At 40.0% G+C, this 13,634-nt stretch overlaps 1 protein-coding gene across 1 annotated transcript in view; it reads right to left on the reverse strand.

Moving 5' to 3' along the window:
- Nucleotides 1–6,495: 6,495 nt before the first annotated feature.
- Nucleotides 6,496–13,634, reverse strand: part of JCAD (junctional cadherin 5 associated) — a 41,182-nt gene continuing 34,043 nt past the window's right edge. Inside the window, exons 3-4 of the mRNA XM_032234611.1 lie at nt 9,692–13,161; nt 6,496–8,299 (exon numbers count right to left, since the gene is read on the reverse strand). Coding sequence (XP_032090502.1) covers nt 8,265–8,299; nt 9,692–13,161 — 3,505 coding nt within the window. The 3' untranslated portion in view covers nt 6,496–8,264. The remainder of the gene's footprint in view (nt 8,300–9,691; nt 13,162–13,634) is intronic.

Below are 13,634 nucleotides of genomic sequence, written 5' to 3' on the forward strand. Positions count from 1 at the left end.
TAAAGCCCTTTTGCAAAGGCAACAGAGGCTGCGCATTTCATTTTCCTTACTCTCTACACAAGCTGAAGAAGGTTGAAATGTGGAGGAAAGGATAGTAAGAAAATGCACCTGTGTAACGACATGCACACATATTTTCTGCTTGCCCATGTAGACCTATTTATTTATTTAAAATACTCACAATAATCTAAAATAAAGAGGCATCTGATATTTTGGAAACCAAAGCCATATCTTCCAGAATCATCTTGATTTCCAGAATGCAACTGGATGTTTCCTTAATTCTACAGCCATTCTTTAAACTTAAACGGGGCATTTTCCTGGGTGGGGGAGGGAGGGAAGGAAAATGAAAGATCAATTCAGTGGTTGGCTGCTGCCGGTTCGACCGATTCAGGTGAACTGGTAGTTGCAACCTGCAGGTGGGTCCAGTGCTATGCTGTCCTATTTAGCCTTGTTTTTGATGCTGCATACATGTGCGAAGGCACACGTGCAAGCAAAGCGCATGTATGGAAGGCCGGGCGCATATGGGGACACGCACTTGCATTTTCAATGCCGGATGAACCGGTTGTTAATTCATGTGCCTCCCACATCTGGATCAATGGCAACAATGGCAGAGCTTTCAGGGAGGGTGGGAAAGCAAGAGTGATACAGCCATAGTGGAAGACTGCAAGAGCATTCATGAAATTACAAACAAGTTCCTTGCTTCTCTCGGTTTACAATTCCTGAGTTTTGTATGAGCATTGGAAGGAGGCTAGGTCCAACACAAGGACTCTGGAAAGAGGTAAGAATAGCAATAGTCATAGCATATAGACTTATATACCACTCCCTAGTGCTTTACAGGCCTAAGAAGTTTACAGAGTCAGCTTATTGCCCCAACAATCTGGGTCCTCATTTTACCCATTTCGGAAGGAAGGAAGTCTGAATCCACCTTGAGCCCCTTCAGGATGAAACTCCTGGCTATGGGCAGAGTTAGCATGCAATACTGCATTCTAACAACTGCACCACCAGGGCTCTTTGATGTGTCTTTCCATGTTTCTGAGATTGCTTGAAGATAAAGGAATTTATTTCCACCTGGGAAAAGGAAGTCTCTCTCTCATCGTGCATGGAAGGAAGTGTGTATGAGGGCAAGCAGAGCTGGTACCACTGAGCTTCATCCTGTCATAAAGTGGCCCTTTCATTGTTCTGTTTCCCCTTGGCCACTTGGGGCAAAGATATGGTAAAGATATTACAGAAAGAAGAGAGATTTTCTGGTTACTGGAAGAAGAGAGAGAAGGAATGACGAACACATTATGTCTTTCTTCTCTCCTATTCAACACCCCTTGGCCTGCCTCTTCACTAGTTTCTGCCCCCGAATGCCTCTATTGGGGTGAAATGCTACTGGTTCAGACCTGTTTCCCCCAAACTGGTAGTAAAAAAAAAGCTACCGGTTCACCTGAACAGTAGTAAAAAAAAAATGCTACAGGTTCGGGTGAACCTGACTATCAGTTGTGACTCGCAATTTATATTACTAGAAAGCATTTCCTGCTTTTCTAGCTGTTCTAAATTGTGTACCGCAGCGGATTCTCCCTCCCTCCCACTGTTCTATCTACCTTCGCAGGTATGCTTGGTAGCAGGCTGCACCCACCCACCTGGATGTCATCACGTCCGATTTTGACGCTTTGCGCCTGTGCGGAAGTCCCTGCGCATGCACGGAGGTGATTTGTGAACCGGTAGCGAAGGTAAGTAGATTTCACCCCAGGCTTCTATGCTTTCCTCTTCATTGTGTTTGAAAGTACAAGTCCTCAACTTACCACCAATTTCATAATTGGAAAGTGCTGCCGCCTGAAAAGGTCAAACTTACAACCTAATTCTAAAGTTTTGACAGTCACCCCTGCCCCCCAATCACATGTCCATATTTTAAGCACTTGGCAACACGGCCACATTCATGGCCCTTTGTAGTATCCCATGGTTATGACACCACATTTTACAATGTCTTTTCCCATACCCTGGACATCAAATTGTTGGCAAAACCATGCCATAGCAATGGGTGTGTTAATGACTGTCACGTTAATGATCACATTCATTTTATGACTACCACACTTAATGACTATTGCAAAAAGGGTAGTAAAATCTAGTCAGTCACGTGACCAACCTGGTTTGCCACATGTGCAAGTTTTATTATGGCCGTATGTCAAGGAATACCTGTATCTCTCATACCTGGCAGCTGTGCTTCATAATTCATAGCAGACCTTTTCTTCCCTCAGATCCCTCTTCAAAACATATTATTTCCCTCAGAAACATTATTTCTCATACACCATTATTTCCCAGATCAGTGATGGTGAACCTATGACATGTGTCAAAGGAGACGCACCACGGCATTTTGGATGATGTGCTAGCATTTTACCAGCACCCAACAACTATTCTAAAAAGCTTGTCTCGTTCTTTTTGACTGAGCTTCTAAAAATTGTGAGAGAATTGGGTTTGCTGTTGCGTGGCTTTTGGAGGCCACGAAGGTCATAGAGAGAATTCTCAAAAGCTGGAAAGATCTTTCTGCTTGGTCTCCTTTGGTGAGGGGATTGGACTAGATGACCTACAAGGTCCTTTCCAACTCTGTTAGTCTGTATATCTTGTGGGACCTACAACAGCCTTGGTTAGGCTATGGGGACCTATGAAACAGAAAGAAAAGGCCGCCCAAAGGGTGTGATCTTGGGAGCTCTGGCCTGAGAGAAAATTAGGTCATTCCCCAAGGCTCACATGGTGGCACTAGGATCAAAGTGCAGGGCTGGACTTATGCTTAGGCCCAGTCAGATGCTGCAACTGATCACTTCTGCTCACTATGGCCTAGATGTGAGGAGAATGGTTTCTCTTTTGCCAGTAGAGACAAGTGAGGTAGTTTCTGGATTTTTTGACACATCGAGCTCAAAGGTTTTGCCATCATTGCCTTAGACAGTGATGGCGGTCATGCAGAAACATCACACATGTGTGTGCACGTTCACTGGGACCGCGCTCCGGAAAAGCTGAACTTCCAGGTTCTAGTGCGCATGCGCACCCGATGATCAGCTGGCCGGCAGGCATGCGCATGCCAGTTTTCGGCACTGCCACACACATGTACAGCTGATCATCGCACATGCATGCGCTCCAGAAACCCAGAAGACAAACAGGCAAGGCCATGTGTGCCAGGTGACATGGCTTCACATGCCACGTTGGGCACACGTGCCTTTGGTTCGCCATCACGGCCTTAGATCTTTCTGCAGGGGACAGAGGCGGGCATCCTTTGGTACCCAGTGTTCTCCCTTCCCTTCTTTTTTGCACTTTTAGAAAAAGATAGGAAGCAGGCACACTGAAAAGCAATGGCCGAATCATATTTATTTGTAATTGCGCACGGACACCCACACACCCACAGACACACCTCCTGTTTAGTTGCCTTCTTCCCTTTCCTTGCTGCACTCATTTGTCAAATGCCAAGCTAGAAAACTCTCAGGGCAGATCACCTTTTATAGGTGTTAACAACATATTCTGGTAGTTATAAGTTTGTTTCTGTTGTCTCATCACTCATCATCTAGACTGGGGACAAGAGTCTCTCTCTTGACTTTTGCTTGTACTAGGAGCTTCTTTGACAGCTGCCTGTAAACAGGTGAGCAAAAAATGCCCTTCATCTTTTCATGGGTAGTCCTAGTTGGCTGTGTTTAGATTTCAGAAGAAAACAGAGGGGCGTGTAATCATTCTTTTTACATTGTTATTCCAATGTTTTTTGTGATTGTGTGGCTTCTTTTTTCCTCCCCTCTAACCTTACAAAACCCTCCAGCCCTGGCACTGGTAACTCCAGCCATTGTTTTTGACAACTAAAAACAGTGCCACCTATGTAAAAATTCTCCCTTGTGGCCGAAAAATAACTTGTTTTGCTTCAAGATACAAGTACAGAGACTGCCATCCATATTTCTTAAATCTAGTTATTGTCACCAATTTGTCTTGGGGCTTGTTGTTTCTTGTTTGGGTTTCTTTGCTGCCCAGGATGGAAAATTCCTAACTGGTTTCATAAGTATAATCTTATTCTGATTTTCTTGGCTGATGGATGCCATGTTTATTCCTAATATCTGTCATATAATTTTCCTTTTAAAATATGGTGTTTGCTTAATTGTCCCCCAGCCCTTTTTACTCTGACTGTTCTAACAATGTTGCCAACAAGTTGCACACAATGGGTGGGAGGCTGTTTCACAGAACAGGACTTTCCTTATGATCTGAAAAACCAAAGATAATGGGATTTAGCATTTGTTCCACTCCCTTATAGAGAGGACTAACAGATAATTGAACACGTAATGGCAATTAGCAATAAGCTGCATCTGGTTTTCTTTAGTGGCTGTAGACATTTAACCAGTATTTATGGATACGTCCACTTAGATACCAGAAGTTTGAGTTCAGTTCCTTTATCTTTGAAGACTAAGCATAACTGCCAATCTTTCTATTCCCAATATGTAATTGCTTTGCTAAATATGAACCAGAATATTTTCTTTGCAAGAACAGGAGAGGGAAGAATTATTCTCAATAGGGTTATTGTGTCACCCTTCCCCCTTTCTCTGAGTAGTAGAAATTAAGGGGGAGATGCTGAAAGGCTGGGTTTTTTTTCCCTAGAAAAATGGATGTTAAAATATTTTATCTTGTGTTAGGAATACTACCTGCTCTATGTGCATAAAGTCTTGATGAATTAACAGTCATGACTTTGTCTCTCAACAAAAAATGTAAAATTCTTTCAAGAAAACATTAAACTTTATGGCGTTATTTTCAGCACATTTTGCAAATTCTAAGAGCTGAAATTATGAGATTAAGCAGCGAGTTGTATGGATCAAGAAATGTGATCTTATGCCAATATCTGGGCAAAATCCTGAGATCTAATTAAACATCTCAAATCCTTTCCAGAATTTGCTTTTATTTCCTTGTGCAAAGCACTAAGGAAAATTCAAGCTGGCCTCATCCTGTTGACATGATGGGACTACTTTATCAGTTCTAGTGACATAATACCAAGCCTATTAGATGCAAGAAAGCTGCTTTTCATGGGGGATAAATACCAGAAAAAGGAAGTGTATGTTTTTTCTTTCACCTACATGGTATGGATTGCAAATTATCCTCCCTCTCTGGGAGCCAATAGGGAGTTAATATGAACATAAATAAATCCTATGATGATGTTTTAAATGCATAAACAGTATCAATTAAAGTGAAGGGCAAAGAGTATTTTCTTCCTCAAATTATGTCTGATGGATGCGTCCTTTAATTAATCTGCACCACAGTAGGTCATAAAAGCAAGTATTTTTAGTGGTTTTAGGAAGTGGGCCTTAACATTAAAATGCAGTTAAGAATTGCTCCGTAATTACAATTGGTTGCTTCTCTGATCAACTGATGGTTCAAAAAGTTCATTTTGTAACTTATTTTCAGTAACTTGATTTACTTGGTTTTGGGCTACTTAAAACGAACAAGGAAACGTGCCTACTATTGTCCTTGTATAAATAATTCTCAACTTATGATTTTAATTGAGCCCAGAAGTAATCATAAGTTGTTGCAGTCATAAATCAAAATACACTTGTTGATGGGAAGTAATTTTTCAGATTTTTCACAATGATGATTAAGTAAATGCGACAGTCACTAAGTGAACCCATTTGTTTGAAGGAGTATCTTTTTGCAGGAAACTAGTCAATGACTTAAGTCGCAATCACGCGATTGCAGAATGCCACAACCAGTTGCTACCCCAGCTGACATGCATTCTTATGACTGGAGGTGCGGAACAACTCTTTTCAATAGCCAGAGGTGTCATTATGTGAGGACTACCAATAATAACTCCCTTGAATGCCCTGTCCCCAGTAAATCATTAGATCAGTGTTTCCCAACATCAAACACTTTAAGTGTGTGGGCTTCTGCTCCCAGAATTCTCTAGCCAGCATGCTGAAAAACAATGCATTGGATCCAAGCTGAATGATGTTTGTGAATATACCTTATGTACACACCTAATACTTAGCACCTGAATGACAATGAATACTGTATCCATGTCAATTGTTTCCAAAGGATCAAAAACCAAAAATATCTAGGATCCTTTACTGAACTATCTTTTTTTTTTAACCAGGTAAAATCTGGTTAGAAGCAAACAACTGGTATTTTTTACTGCTGAAAGTACAAAATAGAATTGGGAACAAACCTAAGTAAGAAACTATACATTATTTTGCTTAATGTATAATAAATTTTAAATATTGGATAAGTTTCTAAGAGCAGAGGTTTTAAATAAGGGGTTATATAGCTGCTGGAAAAAAAAAGCAAGCTATTTTGCCAAATAACAAAAAGTTCTTTGTGGGTGAATGTGTGTATATGTGCATATCTATCTCTGTGTGTACCTATTAATCTGAAATACTTAATAGATAACATGGTTTTGATAGAACAACAAAAAGACACAAAACAAGCAGGCATGAATGCTATTTCCAGAAGTATATTAGCAAATAAAAAGAATAACAAACAAATTAGATACATAAACATTGAGTAAATTAAACTGCTATTACTCCTGGAGAAATGAATAAGGTTTGCCCTACATCTAACTTAAAGTATCTTTTTAAGTGACAAAAATAATTCTTTGTGTGCTTACAAGTATCCGTATAAACCTATACGGATTGCCATTAAACAAAATAGATATAAATACAACATTCAAACATAAAGGCAGGGCAATTCTTTGAGTTTCTGTACCAAGATGGGTGCTTACAGATCAGGCTCAAGAGTTTCAAATAGAGGCACAAATCATAACATCAAAAAAAGTGGCACTGAGCATCAATGACTGAAATTACATATTCTTTTGTTGCTTATTGCTAGAGTTGCCATAAAGGCAAGTGAAAACAGGCGTTATTCCCTTGTTATTACATCGTAATAGTCTCAGATTTTCTCCAAGAATTAAATAGTGGCAAAGGACTCCTATTTCTATTGATGGGTACATTTGTAGTACAAGGCTTCAGTATTTGCAAATTTACAAACAAAATTTACATACTTAAGGATGCAAACATATTAAACTAATCTTTTTAATTTTTGGCAATTAACTTGGTGGAAAGTAATCAATTGAACCAACACCAGCAACATCCTCATCTAAAAGGACCAATCCAAGCAATAAGAAAATTAAGCCTGTCTAGGTTTAAGGTACCTTATTCATAAGACTATTTATATACACATAAACAAATATTATAATACACAGCCTCGCAGCTGCAGAGAAGGGCTAATGTGGAATGTGTAGAAGATGAACAAATAAATTCTTCTTAAGTAGTTTCTTTGAGAAACTCACCTAAGAAGAGCAGAGGGGGGGGGAGGGGGGAGACTTTACCAATGAAAGAATTGGTAAACTGCCTACATTATAGAAAAATTACATCACATTTTGCAATAAGGTTGCTTGGATTAGAAAAGGATGTGTGGTGTAACAAACAAGCAAGTTGGTTGGTGCATAGACTGTTGAGCCCAAACTACACAGAGAAAATATTCTACACAGAATAAACTACACAAGATTGAGGGGGCAGAACAGCAGCCCAAGTGGAGTTGATCCTGGTTTAAGTTGATCAGAGGGCGGCAAAGTGATCTGCCATATTTTGGGTTCACCTTCTCCAAAGGGTGCATTTGCCTGCATTGTCTTGGCATGCAAGGAGGAAGAAATTCCACTCAAAGCCGCTTCAGACCAAGTCCCAATTGATTTCACAGTTGGTCAGTCGGCATTCAGTCCTGCTGTCAGGCATCTCCTTGAACCGAAAAGGCAACAGTGGTTCTCTTTGCAACCCGTTTTTATGGCCAATGTTCAACAAGGCTAAGAGTGCAGAAGTTTGGATATTTAACTTAGAAATTCACATTCTTTCTTCAAAAATAATTTTCTTAATCTCTCCTGTTTACATTTTTTTTACAGAGGAATAAGCAACCCTTTCCCTGAGCCCCTCCCAAATTTTATTTACCATTCTGACTGAACACTATTTAACTCAGTTTAAAAATGGCCAATTCATGCCAAGTAGAGGCATTAAATCTTAATGCTTTGAAAAACAGATGGTTCCAGATTAAGAAATCCTTGTGTGCGTGCATACACACACACACACACACTCTCTCTCTCTCTCTCTTTTTTATGCAAGTTCCAGAAAGCATACATTCTCTATAAAGACTTATTTTCCTCCTCTAGCAGATAAAGTGTTTTACCAACACACTCTAAACATTGAGGCTTAAGGATATTTCCACATGGTGCCACTTAGCAAAATGCCTCACAAAGATTTGAAATCTCTTGAAATCCAGCTCTTTTTGTATCACACCCTTTCAACCCGGCTCGGATCATAGACCTCTGTAAAATAGGAAGCGAGCATGATTATTAGTACTAACAATTCATAACAATTATATCTATATACGATCTTTATTATTTCTTATGCGTCTATATAAACATATGTTTTTATTTTACCACTAAGGAATGTCAACAAAGGAATATTAATTAAAGTTTGCCTGCTGATAAGGATAGCAGAATGGAAAACCACTTAAAGGATCCAGAAAATTCTTAAAACACAACACAGTGTATAAATAGACACAATATCTGCATTGTGACTATTCTGGAAGTCAACTGTCTTCATTCTAAAATTATAGCTACTTTTTATAGTTACCTTAGAAGTCATTCCTTAAAAATATAAATGTCTTTGTAACAGGATCATCATTGGAGGAAGAGAGAAAAACTAACCGCATATTTTAGATCACATATGATTATTCTTTACCTAACAGATTGTAAAAATTAATTAAAGCACATGTCATTAAAGCATTCTGTTTGGAGCACATCTTTGAATCTTGCTCTCAATCTCGCCTCCCTCGTGTTACTGGAATCTCTCACCTTTGTTCAAACCCCAAATTCAATATCTAGCTAATACACAACAAAGTTTCTAAGGCATCCTCCCCAATTTGTTGTCTGCCAGGAATGTTAAGATTCCACCTCCCATCTTCTCTGTGATGTTTAGTCATCTTGCTAGGAATGATGGAAGATCAGATTAAAGCAATTCTTATACACTAAATAAATAAAAGAACTAAGCAAAATTAACTGATTCCCCTGGCTCAAAAGTAATACGGAACCACTGTTGGAATAAACAGTATGAAATAAGCAATAATAATAATAAAAAAAATTATATGGAACCATTTGGTTTTAAAAGGACCTTCAGCTTTTAGACATTTACAGAGAGTCTGAAGGCAACTAACAACTCTACAAAAAATATGAAAATGGAGAATCTAGTTTTTATGAGATCTCACATTCAGCATGTGGGGCAACTGTTTTTACTTTAAATGAAGCCCCAGATGATCCAAACATTTCCTCCTCTCTATTTATTTCTGGAAAGCATGAGCATTGCAGGCAAAACTGGAAGTTATTTGAGTTTAAAAACATAAGACTGAGCATGTGAAAAGGAAGATAGCAAATTCCTTCAGGATTACAGCATCTTCCACTCTAGGGTATTTATAATGGTGTATACCTGTAAAAAATAATAATCCCAAACCCAAAACAGCTGGTTTATCTGGTAGGGTACCTATCTAACTATTGACTATCTTCTATTTGCTTGCCAAAAATGAAATTGCAACTGCAGAATTCAGACCTGAGATTCAAACAGGAAACTACATTTTCTTTTTAAGACCCTTCTGGGAAAACATGTATGTATCTCCCAATAATGTGCTCACCATACAAATCCTGGAGAAACTTGTATCTTACCTGAGCTAGGTAAATCCTTTCCACTTTTCTTTGTATTCCTATTGCCTACACGTTCATTTTCATTCAGCGAGATTATACGCTTGGAAACGCAACTGCCTTGGGACAGTTTGCGGGGGAATTCAGTGTGGGCAGCGGCTGCATCATTTCCTTTCCCTTCTGCTTCTTTGTCTTCGTCTCTATCCTCACCAGAGTCGGCATTCTTTATACTGAGACGTCTCATACGGGAAACTGAATCAACTTCTTTCATCCGCGCTATGCGATCCATGGCCGCTCGGCTTACAGCAGAGGCCACTTTGCCTTGTTTGGTCAGAGTTACCTTTGAAGTACTTTTAGTTTTCTTTTCTACATTCGAAGGAAGTGATTTTCTTTCAGCAAGAATAGGCACAGCAGATCCAAGAGAGTGAGCACTGCCTTCTTGGTGTTTGCTAAGGTCAGGAGCCTGCTGAGAACACTTGTTTTCACGTGTCAACTTTTCTTCACCACTGAGCTGGTTTTTCATGGATTCCGAGATGTCTTCTCCAATGAAAGTACTTTTCGGCCAGCCACTCTTTGGCTTTCCTTTGGAAGCAGCCACATTTGTTTTCATTTCAGCTCTCGGTGTCTTTTTGTTTGACAATTTATTGCTCTGTGCCATGTTATCAGAATCAGAGTCTTCATCGGGAAGAATTTTGTTATTGGCCGTTAGGGATTCCACAGGTACCTCTATGCCCAGGATCCTAGATGCTCTTGCGTGAAGAGATTCATTTGATGGAATCTTCTTTGCAGAAGAACCAGAAATGCTCGTTCCTTCATTGACATCCAAGCCAACAGATCTCAAATTCGGCTCAGAGCGCCCTTGGTTCCTTCTTTTAAAAGATAATGGCGCTATAGTTGCTATTTCTGAAGGAGGGGTATTCCTGCCTGATGCCTTTTTCAGCTTATCGGAATCCTTATTCTTATGGTTTTCGGCACTTGTTCCCCTACAATTAATGCTGTTGAATGTTTTAGAATTGTCACTGACCGAGTGACCTGAAACGTTTGATTTCATGAGAGGCAGACCAATAGCCTGTTTAATGACCTTTTTTGCATTATTCTGTCTTTGATTTAGACCAACGTTTCCCTTTTTTTCCTTAACCGATTTATCCATTTCTCTTGCCTCTGATCTAACATTCTTAAGGTCACTAAACGCAGCTCTAGCATCTGAAATCTTTGAAGCATTTTCACTTGCAGGGGTGCTTTTATTGGTTCCCTTTTTAAACACAGGAGTGGCTGGTTTTACATTTCTCGCCTCTGCACTGCATCCATGGTCTTGGCTTATTTCATCCGCTTTATATGCTTTCTCCTCTGCCTTTTTCATTTTCTTCTCCTCTTCTATCTCTTGCTTTTGCTCATTCTCTTTACTGTCCTCATTCTTTTCTTCTTGCTTTTGAAGTTCCTTGTTAAAACTTTCCAGTTCACTTATTGCATCCCAAGGACGGCGGCTAACAGGCTTTAAGAGAAACTGCCCAAAGGCTTCTTTGATACTACAAGGCGATTTCGTTTCTTCTTTTTGGGCAAAACTGGGTTCGTTTTTCCGCACAGGAAGCCCGGTGGATATAGTACGCGACTCATTCTGGCCTGTTTTGGGCTTGACTACCATCTTAGGACACTCAGGCTTGCCCGGTTTGTTAAACTGAGTTTTCCTAGGAGGAGGAATTGGTCTATCTTTCCTGTAACTAGTAGGTATTTTACTTGGTGCCAATTCTGTAGTAGGTGAACCGTACTTTAAGAAGTGGCCATTGGTCAACGTATTTGACTTCTTGATTTGAGAAGCATGGGGGGGCTGCTGTGAGCCATGGAGAGGCTGATGACCTTTGCGGGGTTCCTCTCTGAAACTGGTTTGCGTTTCCTGGTCTTTATACCTATTGCATGGCAATGAACCAGAATACCCAACCTCTTTGTGCTTTGGAGGCTGCTTGCAGCTGAGATCATGCATTTTTTTGAAAAGTTGAAAATCTTGTCTCTCTGACAGACTTTTATTGATCATGTTTCCTGTAAGGGCTTGGAGCTCCAAATCAGAAGAAGATGTACTTAGGAAACTCTGTTCTTTTAGATCTCTATAGCTATGAGTTTCACCCTTCTCACTGACACCCTGGGCTGCACTCTTATTCCTATTACAATTTGGCATTTTCTGTTCATGTTGAAGTGGGACAGATACCAAGCAAAACATGGTTTCATTTGTTTTTTTCTTTAAATGGTTTCTGCCTTGAATCTCAGTTCCAGGTTCAAAGGTTTTCACTTTCGTAAAAACCTCCGAGGAGTATTCTGTTGCACCTGGGCTTTGAGCAGATGGCCATGATTTGGGGTATTCAAAGTTGAGATCATTGCCTGCGTCATAAGAGTCTCTTTGGGTGGACAAGGCACAACTATCCTGATCTATATTGTATTCCCCCAACCATCTGCTGCTACCAGGGACTTGGCTGCCTTTTACAATAATGTTTTTCGGGTATGGTACATCGGCATCTGAATTATTGAACTCCTGATCCACAGCATTTCTATAGAAGACAAGAGTTTTATTTGCATCTTCCGTTTGATCCTCCAACTGATAGTCAGCTGGATGTATTACCTTAATGTGCCGTATTCGAGGGTCATCAAAAGGAATATATTGAATAGAAGACTTGTGTTTGTCCTGACAACTCAGCTGTTTTTTACCATACAAAATAGGCTCTTCACCTTCCATTTGTAGCTGATTAAATGAAGACTCGGAACGAATGCAAATATTTTGCCCCACAACTTGCATTTCCTTAATAAAGCACTCATCATAGTCAGCCACTTCTTTGGGTACATGTTGATTGTTATTTTGCTGACCAGGAGATTTGTAAGATGGAGGAGGTATATACAGCGGGGGTTCCAAGGTAGCATCCTGATTCGTTTCGTCAACTTTGGTCACATAGAAAATGGTTTTACGTTGTTGCTGTTCATCTTGTGGCAGATTGGTTTCCACAACTCCCCTACTCTGTTGATGAAATTCATATGAAGGAGGCTTCAGAGGTCTGCCATATTTGGGCCTAGTTGCTGGGTCAGAGTGTTTCAAAGATTCCAACTCAGGCTTTACTTTATGCTGTTTACCGCTGGCTACAGCAGGAATTTCAGCATAGTTAGTATAATCTGGTGAAAGAAATCTTGGTAAAGACTGGGATTTATGGGAAGCTGCAATGTTTTGTCTTCCTGAATACACATCTTGAAGCGGCCTTTCTTTATTATCTGTATCAGGCTCACGTTGCCTTCTGTTGTCACCAGCAGGTTTCACGGTTTCCCGTTTGTTACTTGTCATATCCTCTAATCTTTCTTCAGCCTCCCACTGACTTTGATTTTCGGCTGCAGCCATTCCTCTTGTTTCATAGTCTGCTCTGTCAGGATAATCAAGAGCACCGAAATCTTGGCACTGTCTTCTCCGGTAGTCAATATTCTTGGAGTGCGAAGACCTACTTAGCTGTGATTGGTCATAAAGCCTGCAAATGAAAGGAAGTACCAGTGAAGAGATTTTTGTAAATGTTTTCTTTTCTCCGGATCTAAGTTAGTAAAGAATCTGAACCAGCCACAACCATGAGACACAGAACTTATTTTCCTTCATATTTCTTAAAAAACAGGACTTTTCACAACAAACCACAAAAGAGTTCAGAATGTAATTATATTTTGTAATCAACATGCATTAATAGATTAAGAGAGTTGGAACGAATTTTGCAGGTCATCTAGTCCATCCCTCCGCCCAAGCAGAAGACCCTAAATCTGTCTCTACTTAGGATCAAACCGACAACCTCCTGATTGTGAGGCAAGAGCTCCATCTCTCTTTCTTCAGCATCATGTATAAATGATAGGAAATTGCTGTGTTACACTCTACCACATAGACTGCCTCCCCCCCACCCCAATATAGCTTGTTAAAATTAACAAGAGTTACAGTTGTGAACCTGGAACAGATTTTAAA

Source organism: Thamnophis elegans, chromosome Z (assembly GCF_009769535.1).
Source record: "Thamnophis elegans isolate rThaEle1 chromosome Z, rThaEle1.pri, whole genome shotgun sequence".
In the NCBI taxonomy this organism is placed as follows: Eukaryota; Metazoa; Chordata; class Lepidosauria; order Squamata; family Colubridae; genus Thamnophis; species Thamnophis elegans.